We start from the raw sequence: 25,899 nt of genomic DNA on the forward strand, positions 1-25,899 counted from the left end.
CTTGTTTGTAGCCGTTGTGCTGTTTTTCGATAAAAATAACGTCGCTCACTCGAGCGTTGCACCACATAGACCCATGAAATATTAACTCAACAACAAATTAAGCACGTTTCAGCGGGGGTTTCATGTGTTTTCATCGATTAGGAGCCTAATCGTTTTATCAGCAACAAGGCATTTCTATCAATAGCAGGGACCAATCAAGGCTTCATCAAGCCGGAACCAATCACGACTGCGGCCCGGCAAATGCGTGTTGCCTGTCTGCAAAAATGAATAAAACGACTTCTCAGAGCTCATATTAGGCTCGGTCAGAATTCATGCTATTTCCTTGTTCAGTCGATAGCAATGTATGGCCGTATTTAGTGCAACCGCAAAACTACTGGGAATATGTATATAGGAGTAAAAGTGCATGCGTAACTTCATGTTTACGAGTTCGAGGATTGTACATATAGGTACAGTGGCATGGGGTGAGTTTCCAAAATATGTGATCATGAACTGATTGACATGTATATTTTTAATTTATATTTTTAAAATATGGAAAGACCGTTGTGTTGTTTATTTATCGTATTTTTTAACAGTTGGATGTAAAACAGGAATGTGTCTCACACATTACGTGAACGGTGTTACTGACTGATATTTCTGCAAATCTCTGATATTCTTTTCAAAATAAATAGATAATCATCATATCATCATCATCATCATTCTTCGCCTTAGGGGGAAAGACGGCAGCAGCAACAAAAACATGTTAAACAAAATAGACAAAGACAGAAAGAAATATGCAAGACACATGTGAAAGCTAGTGGTAAATAGACATGATGTTACAGGACGTTCACCCACACTATGGTGTTATGTTCAGCTCGCTAATTTGACACGGTTAGAATGAAACAGTTGGCAGCGTGCCAGACAGACCAGGGAATCAGGAACGCAATGTGTTGTGGCGGCACAGCACGGAGCTCAGATACGGGATCAATACCACTAGAAGCCGTGAACAGACGCGGAGGGGCGATCAGGTTCAGGATCGATGACTCGGACAGAGGGCAGTTGTGTAATAATACTGTTACGCACTGGTGGTTTCGTTGGGGTAAATATCCCTTGACTGGTAGCGAAGATCATTTTTTTTTTCATTTCAAATATTTATTACTATTTCCACACATTTTGCGTTGCGTTTCCTTCATGTTAAGTAATTGGTAGATCTATAATATTGCAATTTAATCGCCGGCATATTTATGGATGTCTTTACATCATGCAGAAATTGCCATTTACAAAACAAAGTATCAGAGACTTGCTTGGATTGCCTTTCGGAATAGAAGTAAAAAAATGCAGCAGGTACAACAATGCCGCGAAATATTACGACACTGAGCCAACGGGAAAAAAATGGATTTAGCACGCGCATAAATATGCAGTAACATGAGACCAAAAACAAGCCTCACAAGACAATTGTTCTCCATTGACCTTCGGGGTCGGGAGGATGTTTGCACGTGGCTAACCTCCCTTTGACGCCTACATCCGGCAATGTTGTTGAAATTTAACACAAATTGAAAAACTCACAGAACCATGAAGACAACAACCACTGCCATAGAATGAAAACACACTGTACACAGGTCAGATGATGATCTTGTTTCTAAATTATTTTTCTTGAATTTCAGTTTTGTTTTTTCACCATATGGAAAAAGCCCCTTAGGCAAACTGGATTTTACTGTCAAATATATAACAAAACACTGTCATATTTGCAAGCAAAACATTTTTGGCTTTCTCTACAGAAATATGATTTTTAAATAAAATGCAGAGGAAATAAACAAAAAAATTAATTAAAATATTTTTCAATTTCAAAACAACTAACATACACTATGAAATATTGTAGACATTTTTTCCTAAATGAAGCATCCACTGTTCAATAATTCAAATTCGAGCATAGCCACACCGTTTTTAAGCTTTACACAAACAGAAAATAAATCACTTTTGAGACGACCCCTTCACTCAGAACAATCAAGTTACCCATTGACCCCATTCAAGGCGAGCAGACGACATAGCCGCGTTCGCATTTATCTGTAATAAAGTTTGTCGAACGTGTCCCACCTTCAAAGGGCCGAGATTAATCTACGATGTTTGCGAGTCACCGATAAAACAAATTTTCTAAATCCCCTGATAGATTACTTCATTTACATCGCCAAGTATCAATTGGTCGCTAGATCGTCTGCTCATATCGTCTGCTATCCAGCGTGGTAGTTTTGGATTGTGAAATTATTTAAGGGGAATTAATTTAGATAAACGACAAAGTAAGCATCGTGCATTATTTAGAATACTATTTTTGTTTATAAAAATGTAATAATTTAAATGTGAAACTGACGTCCATAGAAAGCTTTTCAAGGTTGAATTTTATTTAATTTAAAAAGACAAATTATTCATATCATGTCTCTGGTTCGTTTGTTTCGTTTTATCTTCGTTTTAAATTTTGGGAAGCCTTAAAGTAGACCAGAACAAGTGATGGATTTAAGGATAAAAAAATGCCACAGTGCTGCGCACAGAGTTCGTTTCCTATGCATGAGAACGCAGATCTTAATTTGAAAATAAATGAACCCGGGGACCCTGCGCTCTCTTGTACTCATGTCAATGCGGCTATTAAACCGTGTACATTTCGCATACATTTGCCATGCACCGTACGCCAGAGATGTATGTATTTGCTCACGGTCGGTGCTGAGGCGGGCCATTAAACTGACAGCCGTATCGATCATGGTGAGCATTTACTAGAATTCCTGAGGCTTAGAGCGCATTCTCAATGAATTAAGCCAGGCTTTACAAAGCCAGTGACCTAAAAATGGCGGACGTACATGAAAGAAAAACCGCCTAATCTTTTAATAGTCTCTCCGCCTCTCACACGCCTCCCCACACGTCGTCCCTGCGGGGTACAGTAATTAAATCTCGGCTCCGAACATTAATATTTCCGTGAATATCTCTGGTGATATTATCTCCGTAGATAGTCGATTCATTGCTGCTCTACGGGCCAAATTATTCCTTTTTCGTCTCTGTTTTCAAAGATAATAGAACAGAAGAGCTTTTTTCCTTCGATCGCCTTCAGCCGCCATGCTTTCTTCACCACGAGTTTAACTGATGAGCATGCGCACTTAATATTTCTCAGGTAGCTTCCGCATGGCGAACGGAGCCGAGATTTAATTACTGTACCCCGCAGGGACGACGTGTGGGGAGGCGGAGAGACTATTAAAAGATTAGGCGGTTTTTCTTTCATGTACGTCCGCCATTTTTAGGTCACCGGCTTTGTAAAGCCTGGCTTAATTCGTTGAGAATGCGCTCTTAGTATTTAAGAAGTCGACATTGATGTACATGGATGGATATGTAGATAGAGTGTACAGGAATCTTATAATTTTTCTTCGTTGTTGTCATTATTTGGCATTCGGTGACTACAGGCGATCTTGAAAATCCCCCCCTCCAACCCTTGCGGCAAAGTTATTTGTTTGGACCTCAGCGTGAACTGATGGACATCTCTCTCTCTCTCTCTCTCTTTCTCTCTTACCGTTTGTAGAATCGTCACCCTCAGTATACATTTATAACGACATCCCTTTCGCAGAGCGGCACTTGTACAGACCACGCTACCTCTAAAATTTACCCACCCATATTCTTTGTTGCTCTGATGTTTTTGATATTTTGATACTCCCCGAGCGTACACACAAACCAATAAATCATCTACAGTCCCCCTGTCGACCTACTCTTTTTACTCGCCAAACGAACAAAAGCACACACATACAAACCCGATCAAACTTACGGAAACATTCAACCCGAATTCCTCGGTCGTCGGCAACATATCAACGTGAACTAGAAACAATTTCCTAGCTCCTAAATTCACCCGCGAGCGAAGCAGGCTCCTGTGTCAGAATGAGATCGTGTGAACGAGGAACCGCCGAGACGATCGACAGAACTCGGGTCAGGTCGGGTCTCCTCGGGTTTCAATCACGCTGATCGAGCATGTTTACGGACGAAGGTGCGTGTTGACAATGCTCGACCTTAACACGTTCGATCAAATTGTCTTGCTGATTTGTAGCCCAAATTTTCACATATGTTCGCTAAAAACCGAAAACTGGCTGTGTAAAATAAAATGAAGTCAGTGGGTAGCAAGATTAATGTGCACGCAATTTCAGAGAAAAGGAAATAGGGATTCCGCCGCTCAAATGACGTAAATCATCAATACATTTACATGTACGGCTACGAGGGTGTTTTTCTAATGGCGTTTCGATTTTCAAAATATTTTCTTCTGAGGCAATCACATCGAAACCAAAATACGTATGGGTGATAGTAACAAAGGGCTCCAACAAGGTCCATACCAAGGTGTGTAAAATACATCTCATATCAAATGTAAATCAGTCTCGATCTTTACAGCACACGGCGCTGGCCCGGGACATGCTTTGAATTAAATATATTTTATCAATTACGAACTGCCAAGGGGTCTTACCAGCGTTTAATAAAATTCCTGTGTAGAGTCGAAGAGGTCGATCGCGATGTATAAACACGTGCTTGAGGAGTGTGATGTCTGAAGTGCCTTAGCACTCAAAAACATAACACATCAAAAACGTCCATAAATCAACCGATGTGTTTCTGATCTTTTGCATGTAACGACGGTCGTGATCTTGTCTTGTTTCAGCTGTCTTCAGAGAGTTAGTGCTCTGTTTTCTATGATGCCGACCCAGGGTTCCACACATAGGGGTTCGTCAAAAACATGGAACAGACAGCTCTTAAATTCACTGGAAAACGGGGATGCTAAAACGGGAGAAAATTCCCCAGAGTAAATATAATGTGAATTTAAACATCTCCATCTCTCTCCATATGTGCGATATTCGGCGTAAAGTGCAGCGGTTTTTTACTCTTGAGTTTAAATGCATTACCCCCATCTTCTCTGTGTATTTTGTAAATAATGAAGCAATGGTGGCCGCGACAACAGTTCAAATGTTATTTCTTATGCCCGTTACACTATTAACATCTCTCTCTCTCTCTCTCTTCACAGTATCTGCAGTCTATTAAGTTCAACGCCCCCTACATAACTAAGCGTTGTTTAGGTTAAGATATCCCAGTTACTGCGATCTGAACAACAGCTCCGTGTTGTCTTAACCTGCCTCATACCACACCAGCTATTGCGTTTATCCGGAGGCAGTTACGTTTAAAAAACGAAATAAGCTGCGATCACTCACGCGGGCCACCTCAGTTGCTACAAATGGCGAGCGACAACACTAAATAAGCTTTGTCAAATATTTCATTCATTGAAAGAAAACAACGATGCGCGGGACATTTGTGTGCATGTCGGTATCAGCTGCGTTTGCGTTTCAATTGAATTCTTCGTCGTGTAAATCTCCCGGTCTTAAATTAATATCGTAAATATTAATGAAAGTACAGAACTTTTGTAGTCATATATACGCTAAAATAGAAATGTTAGGCGAGCATTCTTTTTCGCTTTTCGCCTACCCTCGGAGCATATGTAAAAGAAAATGAAATAATTCATAACTGTGTTCTTTATTTTAAAATTTTCGACTTCAATCTTTATTTTCCTTTTGAATTCCTAGCACCATAGTAAACAGGACGCAAACAATTTTTTTAACGAGAAAGGTTTTTACACAGCGAAAAAAATCTCCGCAGATGAAAGTCTGCGCCAAACCAAACTCTCCGATAATCAATAAAACAATCAAACAGCCGCTCAATAAATTGATGACTGAATAAACAATTGATCGGTGAGGCAAAAATAAGACGGTTAAATCAAATCTAACGATCTCACAGCACTGCTAGTTATGGCCCATGTTGTATGAGCATTACGCGGCAGGCGATCGATAATCATTGTCGTCTGCTCGAATTGAAGCTGCGGTATCGTCTGCTGGAACAGAGAGCGAGTTATGAACATTGGAGCGTTTCAAACCATTTGGTCACATGTTAAAATGTCAATATACCATGTGCGTTTATTATTATTGTTTAATTAAAACCAGAAAGCATTTTGTGCTATTTTTTATGCATAATCATGCCAATGACGTTTTCATTTTATTATTTTTTAATTTCTCTCACAATAATAGAAATTTAAATATTGGCAGATTTCTCACAGTTCTCCTTATTACACAGTATCGTTTAGAAAGACAAACTAAAATTATAATTATTGTCATGATTATAACAATAAATAGATTAATAAATAAATTAATTAATAAATAAACGATTTACAAATTTAAACGCACTGTAGGCAATATAAGGAAATATGGAGTATTATTTATTTAAAAATTGAAAAATAATCAATCCGAAACTTTTATCAAATTTTGTTCTTTTTTTCTGTAATGAGTGTTCCTCTTCATTGCTTACTTTTCCCTTACGGAGCCCTACTATCTTTTTTAACCGATGACCGAATTTCATCTCAGAAATAACATACGGAACTTCCACCTGTACTACATGTGAGTGCTGGAAATATCACATGGAAATAAAATGCACAAGACGAAGAGGACACATTGCACGAAAAAGTATTAGCTGACAGTCATTTGACTCAATGAAAGTGATTTAATAAAATGCTAAGGTATATAGGAAAGTACAATCTCGAATCATCTCAGTCCCTTAGAGAAGACACAGCCAAGACGTGAAACAAAAACGATGAAATGTGATTTTCATCACGCGATGGGCATCAGATTGGGTGCAAATTACGCTGGATTTGGGTTATGAAATTGGATTACGGCCTTTCTTATCTTTTCACAAAAAATCCTGTCCTTTGTTGAGAAATGTGCGTGGGTAACGGCGGGGGTTTGCGATTGAAAGAGGCGCCACGCACTTTCGTGCTCGCGAATTGTCGTCGGTGTCGGAAGTCCGCGTGTCCGACTTCATGCATTTCTCTAATCAATTGTCTTCCTCGGGGGAATTAGAAACGCACCTGTCACTAGTTACATGATTTTTTTTCTGGACGACTTTTTTTTTTGCTTTGGGTTCCTACTTCAAAAATCACAGAAGGGATTTGCAGATAAACCTGAAATGACAGTTCGGAAAATTCTGATTCGCAGGAAACACCAACCCTTCTGTGTAGTTAACTTAGTTTAAAAAGTTTCCCAATTTAAAAAAAATATATATGGCACTTTTACGTTTTCTTTTATACTTTTAAGTGCTTAAAAGCATGCGTTTGTAAATGTATAACAGCCTTTGAAGGAAAGTACTGTCACGAATATTTGGCATTTATTTTCAAAAGTATAATCAGTTTAAAATAAAATCCAAAATAAGTAAACGAAATTTTAATTTTTCCTTTAAAATGCGCAACCTCGTAACAATTCTACTTATGTCAATAGCATAAATTAAAAAAAAAAAATACAAAAATATTTCAGAAAAAAGGCTCTGAATTTTGTAATAATCCTGTGTATTATTAGACCTATGCAACCAAAACATGATAAATCTAAAGGCATCAAAACCTTAATACACGCCATTTCAACTTTCATTCACAGAAATTGGTTTCTTGTGATAAAATATCATTAACTGATTTCAATGTTTTTTACTTCGGCTATCGTGTTACAACTTCATTTTATTGTTTTTACAAAAATCAGAATGCTAGAAAGCATTGCTTCCCATCAGAGACGCCAACAAAGAGTTCATCAGTATGGAAGTTTTGACAAAACCGTATTGTCTTAAAGCAAGTACGTGAAATACTCGTAAGGATCTCTTTGTAAAGTAGCATAATTCATTAAAATTGCACACTGAAAGGTAATGTCTTTTACTTTAGCTGGTAAACATACCGGTAATATGTTATGCTATTAAATATCTCTTCGTAGCTATATCTTTATCTGAGCATATTTCAATTGTGTTATCGAAACTTCATCTGCCTAAATTGAGATATGCTTCCACATTCTCCTTCCGACGATTTTTTTTATTAACGAGAAATCAAATGTTGATAAAATATTCTTCACTTTTTTACATTAAATTGCTCTCTTCTAACCCAATAAAAGCTTTTGTCAACACGTGAAAATGTATATTTGTTTTCTTTGAAATTTCATACCAGTGTACCTTGCAGGCATTTGGAATTAGTTCCCATTACCGCTAAAAAGCGCAATCTTTCCTTTCGCAAAAATAAAATTCAATACTACAGGGAAGAAAATGTAAACCTACATTAGAAGGATTAAATTTCGTTAACGAAAATATTTACCTGAAATTATTCACAATTAGACATTATAATTACGCAATATACAAGATGAACAGGTATTTCGTTTTCGATACTAATAGTTAAAATAATTACATTTAAGAGCATAATGCTAATGAACATCGACTGATGCCCTAACCCAAGTTAAATTACTGTTCAGTTGATCACATTTATTATTTCGATGCCAGAGACCATATCGGAAATCAGGCTTTAATTAACTTGTGAAATCCCAATGGCGGCATTTAGAATTCCCAGTTAAAACATCGACTATAGCGACAACAGTCGGTCACGGCTAATTCGTTCGTTTCACTATGAAGCAATAACGTGGAAATAATGCTGGATTTACACGGGAATTGAACCCGCTTCGTTGGCAGACACGGCACTAGTAAAAACAGGCACGGAGCGTTCCCTTTCTTTACTTTCCGAATTTCTTTTCAGCGTGTAAACAAACGGCTCTTTCAGTCTCGAAGCTCGTGGCCTACAGAAGAGCGTCGCGTTCCATACTGTGTAAGCTGTGCATACTTCGTTTTAAGATACTTAATGAAAAACCGTGTCTTCTCCTCTTCTCTCCGTATAGTCTGTTAAGTCTCAACTATTTTTCAGGGGATTTTTATGAGAATAAAGGATAAAGAAAGTGGAAGTAAAAACCGCGCAATCGGTCAACATTTGTTAGTATTGAAGTTGGGGCATATAAACTTTTGATAAATGCGATAATACCAAAAACGATTACTGAAGAAATGGATGTGGTGTGTGTGTGTGTGTGTGTGTGTGTATGTGTGTGTGTGTGTGTGGGGGGGGGGGGGGGGGTGGAGTGAGGGGGGGGGGGGTATTCGAGATCGAATTTCTGTCCGTCTTTCCAAACATATTTTTACAACACACACCAACGCATAGGACCAACATTAACATGCAGCCTCATCTGCACATACTGCAGCGAGTACGTTGCAATATATTGATGTAATTTTTTCTGACTTAAACGCTGTAGAACACGCCGCTTTTCCGGAACAACTACGGTACAAGCCAGAACAATTACATAGTCGGGATTTGAACCAACCTCTGACAGCCAGTGTGTCACAGGCACCTGGTGCACGCGTTCTGTTTGAAAGCTAGTCTTACAGGCACTGAATAATCGCAGTTTGTGTCTCTTGATTATTGAAATATTTCACCCCCACACCCCCAATATATCCTTATTACGAGAAGGACAAATAGATGCCCGTATGACCTTCCGACTAATACAGTGAAACTGAACCTGATGGCAGTTAGAAAATGTTCTAACGGGTTTGGAGAGTGTTTCATAAGCATTTTTATTTAATTTCCGTTTCAGTTCGAAAATTTATCTTAGTATCAGATTACATGAAATCTGCCTAGTCATTAGGTCGATTAGTCCCTTGTGATAACTGCAATATAAAGAGCCTAGCATTTAATTCCAATGATGTTTCAATATTACAGCGATTATCAGTAACGCAGGTGATAGTCGATAGTTCAGAGGTAATATAGGAGGAGTTTGTACCATCTCCTGTATAAAGTGACGATGCAATCTCTTATTTTTTGGAAATGATAAATAAATAAATAAATAAATAAATAAATAAATAAATAAATGATATGTAAAAATGGATCTAAATTAGTTAATTTAATGAAAAATAAATAAACAAACTAATCAAAGGCTGATATAAATAAATAAATAAATAAATAAATAAATAAATAAATAAATAGTATATGCTGATAATGAGGGTTATGGCTCAAACTGCACTGATTCCCAGTAAACCCATTCTGCACATCTCACTGCAATCAATTAGTGCCAGCCACGATACCCAGAATTCATCGTCATATTATTATTGTCTTTTTTCCAGAGGTCCCACTCAGATTTCAAGGTCCACAAAAAGCAGGAAATGAACAAGCTGCTGTGAATCCCCGGGTGCCTTTAGAAATCTGACTGCGAAGATGTCTGTATGACACCGAGATGTCCACGTGTTGTCATATAAGCAGTAAACACCACGCATCACAATCGATGTGCGCACTTTTGAACTACTAATTATATACGGGCGACCAATTTCAAATTCTACATCTGAGGTAAATTGCATTTCCTGATTACGCGATGATAAATCAGAGCACATTGTGGCGCTCTTTGAATTTTGACCTGAATATGCAAGGTTTTAAGTCTGATGGAGCAAGGTAGGTTTATCATCGCGGTTGCTTCAAAGATAGTGAATAATTTAATGTGCGCGTCGATACCAGCACGCTCAGTACTGTGCCATTCCGAGTCTTCTTAATCACCCTGCGTATCATTCTCCTTTAACTTACATATTCACGTTGGATTATCAATATCAGAGAGAATACTCTCTCGTGTGAGAATCAGGGTGCCCGCGGTGGTTTCGGAATCAAATCTACGTGTCGATACAAGCGTGCTGAGATCAATTGGGGTGGTCAAATTCCCCGTAAAACGTGGATTCCTCTCCCTTTCAAACCCAACAGGTAATATAATGGTAATCGAAAGCCCGTTACGCGGCCGTGCGATTCATTTCATCCTGCGTGCACGGTCCCAGTTGAAGCCGCCTTATCAAAACAGCTTGCCTACAATGAACTAGACGTTTATGCAAACATCGTCTGCGTGACTTTTAGAAAATATCACGATTTGATAGGCGCAGTAAAACATGGTAGCGCGTTAGGTATTTATTGCGTTTTTACAAGCTTACGACATTATGGAATTATTTCATTTTACGAAATAAGTGGATTTTGCTTTCTTGAGCAAATAATGAATTAATGACGCAGTGTTGTGTCACAATCTGTTGAACTTTGTGTAAATTATGTTGTATTGTGTTTACAAATAACTATGACGAACGGTAGAGCTTGGGAACTTACCGATCATTTTCTATATCTGCCTTTCGGTGATTTCTGAAGAATAAGTTTCTGAAGTTTTTAAGTATTTACTTGGGTTGATGGATATATAATTGCACGTTACAGCTGCTGTCGTTCAGCACGTGATTTTAAAGTACCCTGCTGAATTAATTGTCATGATGGCGCAGCGTTGTCTTTGTTATAATTTTGCAAATCTAGTAAAAGAATATTAGATTTCTCTAAAGTCTTGACACGAACTGTTATTTTTTACATCATATTGTTATATTTCTAATTCTTTCAAGTTGGGGGGCGCTATAGGTTAGATTGATGAACACTATCTAGTGTTTAAGAATGTCAAATTAAAAAAAAATTTACAGATATGTTCCTGGTAAAAAGACTGTGGAAGTCAGAATTCTTTCAATGCATCTTTTAAGGCAAAATGATAACCTCTTTCTATTTTGTTGACTATGACGGATGTTGGTTTGGTACCTGAAAACTCCGGTTTGTGTCTTTACTTTTGATCTGATTAATGAAAAATTTAAATAGAACCCTCTGATCGACGAAAAGTACGAGAAACAGTGAATTATGACATATCTGTTTCTCATTTACGTTTTTTCAAACTTGGGTCATTCTATAAAAGTGAATATTTGAGTCACGTCAGTAACACACCTTAAAATTGGCACCACTTTTTTAAATTTTGACTTGCCCTACTAATGATTAGTTCTATTGCAACCTCCTATTTAAAAAGAAAGTAAAAAAAATAATGGAAATACTGAAATACTGGAAATATGGAAATACTGCACAATATATGTGCGTCGCTGCCATGGTTTAAATATCCATTTATGTGGGCGGAAAGGGCCGGCAAACACGAATTTAAATTGAGAACATTGTCAGTTTTTGTATGGTCGTCTTGACTTATTGGCCAATTAACTTTTTTTACTATTTAGGTATTTCAGGGCCATCCTTACCCCAAATTAACTAACGTTAATAAGTAAGACCCCCCCCCCCACACACACACACAAACACACCAACAAACACACACACACACACACACACACACACACTCCCTGGCTTTCAACTCGTCCCCGGGGGTCGGGGAGGTTCAGCTGTAAACAAACAGAAGACGACCCACTGTGTTGAACTCCCATTTAAATACGCAGTCACAGCGTTCTCGAGGGCCATACAGCATTCAACTCTCTTGGTAAATTGATTTGATTGCCAGTATGCTGTTTTAATGGCATGCGTGTAGAATTCTGTCGGGAGCAAATGTAAAGGATCGGGTGGCATTGCGCTGTCGTACTGGTGTTTTTTATGAGAATGCTTTGACCTTTCGAGAGCTGCGTGAAACGTGACGTAGTATACGGCGGAATACCTGGATTTGGGAGGCACATTACTGAATTTTAAGCCGTTAGCAACAAGCATCGCCTCGGGTGCGTTTGTTAGTTTATGGTAAATTGTACAACTACAAGGCTGAAACGTTGGTGCAATTTCTTGGAAAACGTCGAACGTGTGCATCCTACCTTAACAAAACTAGTGAAGGCTCAATTTTTGTTATCTGTAATTTTCACAATAAAAGATGAATATTTGACTGAACTTGCCCACCCCCCACAAGCTCCCCTTAGTTCTAATCCTCTTATTAAAAGTCACACGTCAATTTCGCCATTTTAAAGATCAGATTTCTGGCGAGACTGTGACTTTGGTCGATGTCCTATATTCAGTGCGGGGGTTTATTTTTTTGCGGATTGTGCATAATAACATTTTTGGCAGAAAAAAAGAAAGAAAAGACCAAATTAGTAAGGCACACGTAAAATCAAAGAAGAAGTGGTGATTTTTTTTACAGTCAGCATTCCTCGATCGCTAAAATCGTAGCTAACAGATAAAAGTATTCGTTAGAAACTACATGTAAATGCTGATCTTACAGTCTCGATATGCACCCGCCGGTATATCTTATGAATGACCCGTTACATTAATTCACATCTTACAGAATATATAACCAAACACATATAATTTTCATAGATATAACAAGCACGTTTGCGGGTCGTGAACTATTTCATTTTTCTTTATATGCAGAGAACGCTGCGACCCTCTTTACATAAATGGCAGTGCACATACATTAACAGCTGCAGGTAGATTGTTGTATACATATTTTTAAAATCGTATATTTCACTTTGGGTAGATGTACATGTAGGCATTAAGCAACTAGAGCCATGAACTATTGGCACAGTCAAAATTTAACATTGTCGGCCTAAGAATACATGCGACGCGAAATAACAGTTCTAGTCTTTTAAGCATTAGACAGAGTGCATTAATACACTGAAAGACGAGCAGTATCACGACAACCCCTCCACTTCTCCTCGACACCCTCACAGTTCATTATGCAGATTTAATTTTTTCTGTCACTGCCTGCGCGCGTTTTTCGACGCAAATCACGCGAAGTTCTCATGTGGCATTAGTATGTTTGCTACGAGGGCCGAGTGACGTAGTCTATTACCGTGATCGCTGGGGAAGAGAAGCCGTGTGCAAAAATACCGATATTCTCTTGCTGGCAATTTAGTCTGTAATGTGACATAAGATGAAAAGCAGTTGGAGTAGGGCAGAGAGAGAGAGAGAGAGAGAGAGAGGTTAGCAGGAGTATGATGAAAAGTCTGACCGACAAAATTTGCTAAGGCATACATTTTTAAAAAGAGCATTTTTTTCTTTGCAGATATATATTTCAGTACGCCTTAAATTATCTCCGGGCTAATTCCGCCATACTTGGCAATTGCACAATTCTTTTTATTTTTTTCTAAAAACTATCGAATGGCAGTTATATCACAAACAATACGCCTTTGCAGTACTTTGTACAAAGGTTATGGCCGAAGCAACACGCGATATTTCAAGATGAGAGAAAAAAATAAAAGAAACCTAATTCACAGATGTTAAATTTCGTAAGCGGCTGGTTAACAAGATGCTCACGGAGAGAAGGAGAGAGAAAAAAGGCAGCGGAAGACGTGTTAAAATTTCGCTGCAAAAACCTATTATTGGGTTGCGTTACGCTTATCGGATCCGAGCTCGATTCGATTATGTTCGGCAATGAGCATCACTTTAAACACTTGAAATGAGGTCAGACGAACGCTGAGAGATCTCCCTCTACGGGGTAAAGATAAGGACGCGCAGTGATTGCAATCTTGCTACTTCCCCAAATATCATATTCTTTTCACTGTGAAATGTCCCGATACATGCAAGGACCCAATATTCCTTTGGCACTTAAAAAATATTAAAATTTATTAAGGATACAGCTGTTTAAAATTCAATAAGTTGGCAACCTTGGTCTATAAATATGACTGAAACTAAGGTACGAAAATGCTTTTTCTAGTCTGTTATTCCACAACTGCTTATTAGCAGAGATAGAGAGAACTGCACAGGCATATTTGAAATAGAGGAAAATATACATAGTCCATCGTGGCAATAGAATATAATTTCCCACACAAAAAAATCTTCTGACCCAAGCACAGCCGTAAATTGGTCAAGATGTTACCCTGTACTCACACCAGTTTCCTCTTTTATTCATTATCTAATACACAATGCCATTAAAACAATAGAGAATGCGTCACTTCGAAAATCAGGGTACAAATGGAGCTGATAAAGAAGAAAATCGGCGTCAAGGGACATTCACAGTGCCCGTATACGACGCATCAACGGTTGGAGATCTGCCATCGATCCAGATAGCGCCTTGAAAAATTATGTCGCCGCGACGAGACAAAAAAGGAGCAAAGGCTCGACGAAAATCAAATTTCGTTGTCTAAACCTGACGAAACACAGAGAATCTTTGCAATATCCAGATGTTGTAATTCACGAAGAAAAAGTGGTAGAAAAAGAAGAGTCCGTCTACCCGACTGCTGTAGTGGATAAGATATTTATGTTTTTCTTTCCTTTTCCGTTTTCTTTCTGATTTTTTGCGGTTTCCCACATAGCCATACCACAGAGAACTCAACCAAAAAGAAAAAGAACTATCTGAACATCCACACGAATTACACCAAAAATCCATAGGAAATATACCCGTCAAAAGAAATTGACATTCCATGTTTGTTCTTTTTTAATTTAAAATATTCTCGTCCCTTCTTTTTTGTAATGTAAATCCTTCACATCCATACGTGGCATATTAGAGTTCTGGAAATTAGACTTATTTCCCCATCTCTCCAATCTCCTAGTAACTACCTCACATTAGATCAAATAGCGACAGCAGGGTCCAGAATTGCTGGCGAAACAGTTGCGGTTCCAATCGACCCGTAATCAACAAAATTAGAACATTTTAGAAATATGTTTACGTGTAGTTTCCTTCCCTGGATAAGATACGTATACACCGAGGTTCCGTGTAGGCAGCGGGCTCCATAACTATTCCATCTCCATCAGAAACGAAATTGGACAGATATAATATTTAGCAGAACTAACCCACTTCTGTGAAAAACGGTGGTAGCTTTTACACATTCTTATAAAACAGAATTTGACAAAGGACAGCCCAACCAAGTAATTAATCTTCAGCCACACTGTGCCAGGACAGTCCAGTTGTTTTCTAAAATTGTCGAAAAAAATCCTGTCGTCATCTTTCCCAGTGTAAAGCAGAGGAAACAGCACCACCCACTATAGCTTCATTTCTTGTAATAATCTTTAATTTTTTTCTTCATCGGCCACAGGCGTCTCTTTTGCCCTTAGGTATTCGTAGCTGTACAGAAGTGGCGAGCAGTCGTCAACAAGACGGCGGGAGATCGTTTGAGGACACCCCCGCTCTCATCTTGCGGGGTCGCCGCAATCAGGCTGATCCAGGGATAAGAATTGAGGGTAAATCGCAGTCAATTTTGCAATCTCCGAGATAATAATCGTTTCGCATGTTTTGCGTGTTCCTGCGGTGGCGACATTCGGCTGCTGAGAGAAATATCGATCTTCTGCTAGCCGGCGTGCCCTTGAACCGAGCAGAAATGACTGAAACACAGCCAGAGTTGTTTTATCCTCTTCGGAGCCACTTAGAAGGAATGATACGCACTTTCTTATTGGTTCTGTTATCTCCTTTGACCGATCGCCATCAGTTAAATTATACTGTGTCATTCGGTTGGGGAAATAATAAGCAGGCCAACGTAGCATTTAAAACATCTTCATTTCCAGTGAATCGTTTTAAGAAAACGAAATTCCAACAGTAGTCACTTGGGAAGGCACTGACAATGATTACGTTGGCTAATATGTCCTTTCAGATCAATGCGTTACATATATTGGTTCGGTTCCTAAATAGGCTCTGAGCGCGAAGACGATGGGCGAATTGCGACTGACAACCGACATTTCACTGCGTTGTTTAACGTTTTTAAATTAAATATCGATTGCAAGGACTGACGTGGAAGCTTTAAATGTTACGCCGCAGCGGTGGCTAATTATTGGATTGCGTGAGCAAACATCTATCTCCCTTGCCTCTCCTATCTAACTTCCCTTCTGGATATATTCTTCCCTGCCCCTCCATCTGAGTCCCCTGTCCCTTCCTCTCCCCTCTCTTATTCTCTCTCTCTATCTATCGCTCGCACACACACACACACACACACACACACCTTAATTCTTATCTCTCCTACTCAACCAAACACGCACACAGTGACACACATGCACAGTTTCACAAACGCACATGCACACACACACACATGCACACACACACACACACATGCACAACGTCGGCTTCATCTAACACACACACACACACACACACACACATATACACACACTTATACTGTATCGGCTTAAACCCATTTCCTCTCTCGCTGGGATCAACAGCATCAATATTTATGCCTACTATGAGATTATTTTCCACAACTCAGCATGTGCTTATTTTCAACTTTTTCGGTTCATTTACTGACCCATTTTTATAGCCTTCACACGCAGAGCGCTTGCCAGACGTCCTTACCAGCATGAAAAACACAACTTCACTTCGACGAAAAAAAAAATGAAATAATAATACTACGAATGTCAGAAAAAAAGATTGTGAAGGACGAAGAGTTCTAGCGTGACGCGTCAATCAAACGGCGCCGAAATACACATGTATATTTTAGGCAAATGTTGCACAGTGGTTTTAGACGTGATTATAAAGATAAACGTAACCGCGGTATATATGCATTGCCCGGCCTGATCAACTTCACGACTTTGACCTAGTACAACACACTGAAATAACAGCTCTTCCAGACTTAAAATATGCGACCTACATGCACAAACAGTGAGCACTTTACACAGAGGTTCTCCTTCAGGTCGATTAAATCTCCACGGCACTGGCTTTTCCACTTTCAGACACTGCGGAGAATTGTTATTCTCCATGAAGCGTTAACGTAACCTTCATTGTAAAGCGTGGGGCTTATTGTGTACTCAAAGCGGCTCGAGTTATTACGCACACCGCCATTTTGAATTTAGATTACGGTGATATATGAGGGGAGCTAACAGAATTTTCTCACCTGAATAATTGCACCTTCCGACGCTCAAATCTTGAAGCCAATACGAATTTTTGTAGATCTTCCTCTCCTCTTCCTGGCTGGTGTATTTCTAAATCCGCCCAGAATCGCTGGGGGGCTGTAGCACCGAAAATTCGAAGAGTCTCGGCTCGTTTTTCTCACTGCCGCTTATCGTAGTCCAAGGCAGTCTATACAATAGGTCACGTGACTCGCTTGTTATTTATTCGTTTCTGACCACGGTTACTCCCGTAACAGCTGGCTGTACGGCAAAGCGCTGAAGACGTCGGCACGCAAATTAGAAATAAACGAACCCTATGCAGTCCGCGGCCCTGGCACGGTTCTCTTCTTTTCCTCTACCCCGTCCCCTCCCCGTCTGGCTCTTGTTAAACAAGGTCTGTTTTCATAGGTTGTAATGGTCGGTTCCTATATTAAAGTGTAGCGCCAGCTTCTCCTACCACTAGTAAATGCTTTAATCGGAAGCATTGCGCCGCGGTCGGGTTTCTTTACTCTAATGCCACGTTGCCGGAGCTTTCTGATCGATGGATTCTGTGCAGTGAAGAAATCGATTTTTGAATTAGGATTTTTCATTAATATAGATCATCAAATCATGACGCTCTGACGTTGGAGGTATGCATCACCCGTTCTTCACTCGCCAATCTTAATTGGATAATTTTACATATCGCTACCAAATCGAATATGAATATCAATCCCGCCTATTCGGCGCTGCACTTCATATATATTTTAACGCGTGTGTCATGAATAATTAGCTTTTTAGAACCCTCTGGAGAGTTCGTAGAAAAACGAAGTAGGAAAATAGAAAAAAAATATTATTCGTGACGCCTCATATAGCTTGCATGAGCACGGCCTCTGGGGTATTTTTAACCTGCGACGTCAAATATCCTGATTTTAACTGACGCTCTTCGCCAGCTGTGTGATTTACTACCCGATCTCACTTCAGTGAAAATGCCTTTTTTCCTGAATGTTAAAAATCTAATGTATTTTTCTCCGATATCTGAGTGAACTCGACTTTGCGCTAGCTACTTCAATGTTGTGAGACGGTGTGTTTTATCGCATTCGCCAATCTCATCAACCAGAGAGGAGTGCGTGTGTGCGTTGGAGAGATAACGAGACCCTAGCTTAGGATTTCTGGATTTCACCCGAGATGGAACTGCGTAAATGAAATATTAATTTAGAAGGGCTCCTGTCGGTGGGAAATTGCAAAATTATAAAAAGATTAGTCACAGTGAAAAAGAACCGGGTCATGAATTTGTAACGACAATGCTTGGATTATTATTTTGATCAATTATTCATTTTCTCAGAGATCAAGCGAAGATCGTTTTCAGACTTGTCCGTCGCCGCTGTTGAATTACAATATCAGCCGTCTCCCAAACGTTTCACATCAAATTCAAATAAGTCTCGTCTGCCATCGTGTTCACAAGTCGCTTCATTCATTTCATACGTCAACCTCTGTCCTCGCTCGACTCGGCGCACAAACTGAAAGCGACTCCTTTACCAGGTTTATTTACAAGTATATTTTTTCTCCCTTCTCGCCGTGACCCGCATGTATTTCTTCGCTGTTTGGCCCGAGGGAATGCTAAACATGCCGATTCATTATCGTGACTGCCGGCCGTAAGGGGAGACGTATATGAAATGGGGTCCCCAAGTCGTTAAGTACATTTAAATTAAGCAGCTATAAAAAATTGCGTGTCCGCCGCGGTTGGTGATTACTGCCTGTACGCAGCGTTGAAATATTGCCAGAAATTTTTTCTTCTATTTTGGTAATTTATTTTAAAAATTCGCCTGTGGATACGTGGCTTAAGCCGATGCAAATTTAGAAGCCTATCGCAGTTTGGATTTTTCGTTGAAAAAATATCGGATAAAATCTATAATTCCTGTTAAGGGAATAATGGAAATTTGCTACTCAGACGTGGTTTGTTAACGTTAGTACAGCTTCTACGCAGAGTTGAGACGTTGCCAAAGCAAATTTCATTCTCTGACAACTCTAACGGTTATAAAATTTGCTAGTCCGAATTCGTGTGTAATTTTTGTCCGCGTTTGTTTTTGAAACATTGCCAGGGCCTAAGCGTCTGTGTGTATAGTAACGAAATTACGCAGAACGGGTTAGTTTGGGAAGGGGATTACATCGGTCGTTTTTATCAGCTCCCGTAGCGCTGACTGCAGCGAGCAGAAGGAGGGATTTAAAATGCCATTTGTTTCATCATGACCATATTACGATAAGATAAAAGCATATATCAAAGCCTTTTGATTCACTGCATGTTTAATTATTGTTTCATCTTTATTTATTCTAAAATTAATTGATATTTTGCATGATGAGGGTTGGTTTATCATGCGTTGTTTTGAAATTCGTTTACATATTCTGTATAGCATATTTCATTTGAACTATTTTCTAAAATATACTCCATAATAGAATCCCCCCTTGTCATATAATTCATGTGGGTAGTTAATGTGATAAAATGGACCAGTTGAACCTTAACGCAAAAAAGGAAAAAAATCGACCCATATCAAAGAAAAATTTTCCCTAGGATGAATATTGAGATTCAACCCGCAGGCGCTACCGCCTTTGAATTTATATAGGCTGACGAAGTTTTCGTAATTATCTCTCGGCTAATCAGCCTCTCTAGAGCTTTAATGGATGCAATTGAAGTGCAGCTCGGAGAATTAAACAGAATATCGGGTCAACGACGCAGCGCTCTAGTTCGCTTCGTTTTCTGTTTTATTACGACTTGATTTAAGAGACACTGGTAGGCTGAATAAGTTATTTTCTTACGTCTCTCTTTTTGTCCAGAAACGAACCTTTAGGATGTCATGTGAGGTTAGATTGATCGCAGAGTCTACGTTTGTAATTAAAATCTTTAAATTAAGAACAACCCTCTTTTATCTGCAATAAAAACCGGCTATTTTACGCAGTGAATTTATACTTGTTCACTTGAAATTGATGTGAAACAGAAAGTTGATGTACGGATTTATCCTCAACATTTTTATCCGGTGCGAGCGTGACACAGGTCATATATAGCCTCCATTGCGACGTACTTAGCAGCAAAATCTTTTCAATGTTTGTTTTCTGTAGCAGACAAATCTAAAAAAAAATCACAGAGTTAAAGAGCCTGTCATATGGGGCTTTTGAATGCTTAGAGAACGAATTTTTGCCCGCCCTCTCCTCCTTCAAAATTAAAACCTTGACAATATTTAACAGTCATCATCAAATTCATACATTAGTGTTAATGAGATATAGATATCGCAGCCCTTTCCTTTGATACACATTTGTGGAAATGGACAAAAATATTTCTACAAGCTGTCGCAAATAACGCCAGTTGCACAAGTGAATTATTACCGAGACCTTTCTTCTTCTATCAGTTCGTAGAAGAGAATAAAATCGGACTATTATACAGGCTGTACATTATCGCTTTCTCTCTGCAGAAGTATCGATTGAGTATTTTCTTCGCCGGTCGCGGTGTATTTCAATTGTAACTATCGTGTTGTTTTTCTACCACTTCACTGCAGTAAAGGCAGATTAAACAAATAATGCTTTATCACAGGGAATCGAATTTAAGAGTGCCCTGTCTCGCGCTAGATGACTTTCGCTTCATTTAACCCGACACGAATCAAGGCTAGGGAGCATTTCAACCAATGATTAATTGTGAAGTAGAATAGGATATCCCTGTTTGAAAATTTCACCTTTTTTAGAATAAAATTGACATCTGGAGGAAGGTCTCTGTAGACCTGATTATAAAAACTGGAAGGTAATTGCAAACATATTTTTGAAACCCGCAGCGTGGAATTATTGTGATTTATAGTAATATTATATCAAATTTACAACTGGGCAAAAAATAAGCCATATCGAAAAATAGGTGTATTAATGGTGAGATATCTGGGGCTTAAATTAGCCGAAACATCAGTAAAAGACATTTTTGTAAACCGCGAGATCAAATAATTACTCCTTATTTACCGTAAAGATAAACAGTGGGAAAAGACATTGAAAAATTAATGAGAATTTACGTTAATAAAACATGAGATCTTTACATTCTCAATCTCAATCTCAATCTCGTACTTCAGGGCGATAAAACAATATCTTCCTTACTGGGATTGCGTCTTAAAAGACTGACGTGCATTGTTTTCCATTTTCAGAGCTTTTTTGCCTTTTCTGCTGGTAATTATACAATATTAAACACTCCGTCTGGAGTAGGTAAGAGACTACTAGAGGTAAGAGACAACAGAAGCGAGAGCGAATTAAAACTAATACGGAGAACTGCATCACACTCTCCTTATCGTCAAAAGAGTTCAAATTTTGATGTTGTCAGCGAATATCCCGTTGCCGGGTGTATATTCGATACGTCACTATGCGTCAAATAAAAACTCAAGATTGATATACAGTGTCTTTACATTTCAGTTTATCATATCCCGCCCTTTAACATTTATGTCCTCTGCTCTCTACATCGGCACGCAGCCAATAGTTCACGTAAGCTTTAGTTAACCACTGATTACAACACCTTTCTTATGCGCTCTTTATATACCCAATGCCAAACAAACCCGCCTAAATTATATTTATATGACTAGATTGTTAACTGCTTGAAAACAGAGTGACTAATATAACCGCGTTGGTGAAAATCACGCCTTTTTTCTTCGGCTCACCATGCATAAGCTTTTTGTGTTTTGTATACCTTTCGTGACTTGACTGTTAATGAAGATAGTTGGAGCTCTAGCGTACATCTATATGACGTCTCTCGTTTCGAGAAGGAAAAGCTGAAAAAAAAAAAAAAAAAAAAAAAACGGGTTTGCAAAAAAGAGCACAGAAATTGCTTTAATCAAATCCTTGCTTAACGACAATAACTTCATTCTTGGTTTATTAAATTTTGAGTAACTGTAAAGGAGAAAAGACAATATATGTATTTCTACCTGAATATAATCCAACACAAACAAATGCATTTGATTTAATAGAGAGAGATTTCTTACTACAGATCTTTTTGATGACTGAAAACGAATTAGGATTCGCTATGTGGGGTACCGTTAACTTGTACTTAAATACAGCTATTTACTTTATTAGAAGTTTGACGTGAGGGACAGATAAATGCCCTTTTAGAGATTCCACGAATCCCTATATAGGCGTAAATAGACACAGTGACATTTAAAAACCGAATATTGTGCAGTTCATGAAACTGAATGCCATATAAAGTTCCAATTAATTGTTCTGTGACATTTAAAGGGCGAAAACGATTTTGCAGGTGTATGCGAAAATGTTAAAGTGCTACTTTTTGTAGCTGGAATGACACCTGCGGCCATTTTAATTTCTAGTGTTACAATTTTTAACGTTATTCAGAGGCAACGGGCGATATCATGAAATTAACTGAGAATAATTATCTTGGTTGGTCAAAGATTACTTCTTGATAACCTTGATTTATTTGACACTGAATATGAAAATACCAGAGAAAAGATTATTTAAGCTCGGAAAGATCTGTTAAGACCCAAATTTAAAAGTTTTAAAAATTTAGAAACAATTATCAGTTGTGAGTATATGTCTATAAATTAATCTAATTAATTAAGCAGAGTCTCATACAGTAGGTTAGCTATTATATATATCTGGCAGAATATTACCGGGGAATATTGTCATCATTTAAATTTTAAATTCCTCCCTGTCCTCTATAAATTCACAAGAACTATATCAAAATTTAGCGCTTTTTGTATTCTACAGTCTTTGAGTGAAAATCAAATCAAATTGAAATCATAATTTTTTCTCTTTGCGTGTTTTGACGGAAAAACAAAAATCATATATCAGTAATACTCTATATTTGAAGCTATAAATCCAGTGACATTGACTTCTTTATTTAAGAAACGAATTGAATTAAATTTTGGTGAAAGCTAAAATTAAAATTAATTTTATATGGTAGTCAAAAATCCTTTTGACAAACAGTTTAGTACGTAAGATAAACATACCGGTTGAAGATATCAATTCTTAAAAATATGAATGCTACTAAAGACAGTTACGCACAAAAAAATTACCGTTGTTATATGGTAAGGTACACTTATTCCTTTCGTGACCGTAGTATTGATTTCCAGCACAAAGAATGATGCGACTTACTCATGAGTGACGCACCATTGTAAGGGCGCCACAAAAAATCAGGAAAGTTTGTTGTATTTTTTCACATGACTCAAGAGGATACATCTATTTTCCGCTTCTCCTATTGTCCGTCTATGAAATCAACAAAATGTCCAGTTTCAACGAGATATGTATATTATCGTGAATAACTAAAACTGCTTTCAGTACACACGAACTTTTTCACTTAAGAAAAAAATCATTAGCGCTGCCAAAGTCAAACAGATGGTACGGGATCTACACGAGTGACACGCAAGGGGAGCGTGAGAGAACGCGCAGACGACATTGAAACCCGCATCCTCTCCATAGCTTGCATTTTTCATTGTCTGCGATATTGGTTATTTCACATCTCAAAATTCTTCTATTTTCTGCATAATCTTTATTATTGCTTTCAATGATTTTATTCATTTTTATCATTTTTAGAAAAGCACTTAGCTATTTTTGGTTGCAAATTAAGGCCACATTTATGGGAAAATTAATAAGTAAATGAATGAATAGAATGATTAAGATGCATGTGAAGAAAAGCGAAAATTGGAATGTTGTACGTATATTTCTTCGATTACAAAATCTAAAAATACTGCACGAACGGAATGCATATTCACTGTTCTTTTTCGTGCATTTATGGAAACGAAAACATTGTTTTACTGTTAAGATTTTTAAGGAGGAGGAAGGGAGGTGAATTTAAAGTCCATCGAACACATTCTATTTCTTTATAGAAACTCGGATCTTTAAATCCTGATCAATTATGTATAATATAGCAACCTAATTATTTATCAATTTAACAGTTAGTCTAGTTTTCTATCCAAAATGTGACAACAATTTACAAAGCTGTAATCCCATCGAAGTAAAAAAAAAAAAATCAAAAAAGAGAAAACAGGTCATCCGCCGCGTAATAGCCTTTTGTTCGCCATGTATACGAAAAGACGTTGATAGTAATAAAATTTTTATTTATATTAAGGAGGATGTAAAGAATAAATGGCACAGAGGTTTGGTCTTAGAAAATTTGAAAAATATTTTCAAAGCAGCAGAATGCTTGATTCTTTAAAAAATTCCATAAAAGAAAATTTGATATGCCTGGTAAAAATGAATCTAATTTTATTCCGTAAAAGAAAGCTGAAGCAGTTGCAGGTAAATAACCAAATACGCAGTGCGTGATCATCTTCAGAGAAGGAAGAATTGTTTTATAAATTGTTACCATTTTACACAAAAAGGAATTATCAGAATTGTGAAGAAATAAGTTGCACGTGGTTTTAGTAAGTCGCAAGAAAGAGCACAACATTGCACAGAGACGAAGTCAGATGACAGAGCAGAACATTCTCAAAAATATCCACAGGAAGGTCGAGAAAAATGAAAAGGGAAAAATATTGCCAAAATTGAATAATTAAAGATAAATAAATAAATGTATATATAAATGAACGAACAGCTAAATAGATGAATAACATAAAATTGTAGAATTAAAAATGAATATAAATCAGAGTGATAGATTAAATAGTTGTTAAGACAAAAATGTTGCATTTTAGTTCTGAAGAAATATTTGTCTGTTTGAATGAGCGAAGAGTGTTCTGTGGGAGTAAATTAAATCTTCCACGTGTATTTATACTAATTCTCAACCCCATGTTTTTACGCTTATTGACGACATTACTTATGATTCATTATCGTTGAACGAATTCGAAATGCTAACCATCCCTTTACTTTTAACTCGGATGTAAGTGACTTATAGATCTCCCGATAAGCGGGGTATCCAGGCATTTTGATAACGTGAATGAAGGAAATTCACCCCGGTATCAGCACCTCGGTATCAGCACAGGCACTAGACGCACGGAGGAGCCACGCTGTCGGGAATAATAATGCTCCGACTTAACTATTGTATGTTCTCTTACATAATTTAGACAATCGACTCCGCCTTACAGGAGGGCCCGTGTCACACGGGTTTTATGAACGAGGGTTCTACATGAATAAAAGTGTCTCAAATGACCATCCAGTGCTGACGGTGCCTTATGATTAACGAGGGAGTCGCACTTCAGCGCACGACAGATTTGTTGTCAGTCCCAGCAGTAGCCTTCGTACTCCCTGTGGCTTTAAAGTGTAACCCAATATATGCCCATATATATGTGTCTGTGTGTTTGTGTGTCTGGAATATACAAGGCACAATGAAAATTAATCTGACTCTTGTTGAACTGAAATGACCCCGTTATACATTGAAATTCTATTTTGAAAAACAAAATAATAATAAAGAAGAGGTGGTGGTGGTGGTGATGGGGGGGGGGGGGGGGGGAGGGGGGAGGGCAAATGTATGTCTTATACGGTCGAGAAAAACGGACGTTTTATTGGGTTTATTCTAAACTGTTACCCCATAAAAATGAGAGGTG

At 38.2% G+C, this 25,899-nt stretch overlaps 1 protein-coding gene and 1 long non-coding RNA gene across 4 annotated transcripts in view; one reads left to right on the forward strand and one right to left on the reverse strand.

Annotated features, from left to right (window-relative positions):
- The window catches only part of LOC106157411 (uncharacterized), a 29,450-nt gene extending 11,371 nt beyond the window's left edge, over window positions 1–18,079 (reverse strand). Inside the window, exon 1 of one of the 3 annotated variants that reach the window (XM_013533052.2) lies at window positions 17,425–18,079. Coding sequence is in view for 2 of the 3 variants with exons in the window: in XM_087012980.1 (XP_086869106.1) it covers window positions 3,773–3,780 (8 nt within the window). In the remaining variant the exon portion in view is untranslated. Of the gene's footprint in view, window positions 1–3,772; window positions 3,922–17,424 lie in introns of those variants that run through there. The other 2 variants (XM_087012980.1, XM_013533044.3) reach the window with 2 other exon arrangements.
- LOC147761558 (uncharacterized) lies at window positions 178–11,263 on the forward strand. The gene is made up of 3 exons (XR_015334491.1): window positions 178–461; window positions 709–1,075; window positions 9,985–11,263. It is a non-coding gene; the product is annotated as an uncharacterized LOC147761558 (long non-coding RNA).
- Window positions 18,080–25,899: the final 7,820 nt, after the last annotated feature.

The sequence above is a fragment of the Lingula anatina genome, chromosome 5, assembly GCF_051362555.1.
Source record: "Lingula anatina isolate TDL-2025a chromosome 5, LinAna3.0, whole genome shotgun sequence".
NCBI classification, from domain to species: Eukaryota; Metazoa; Brachiopoda; class Lingulata; order Lingulida; family Lingulidae; genus Lingula; species Lingula anatina.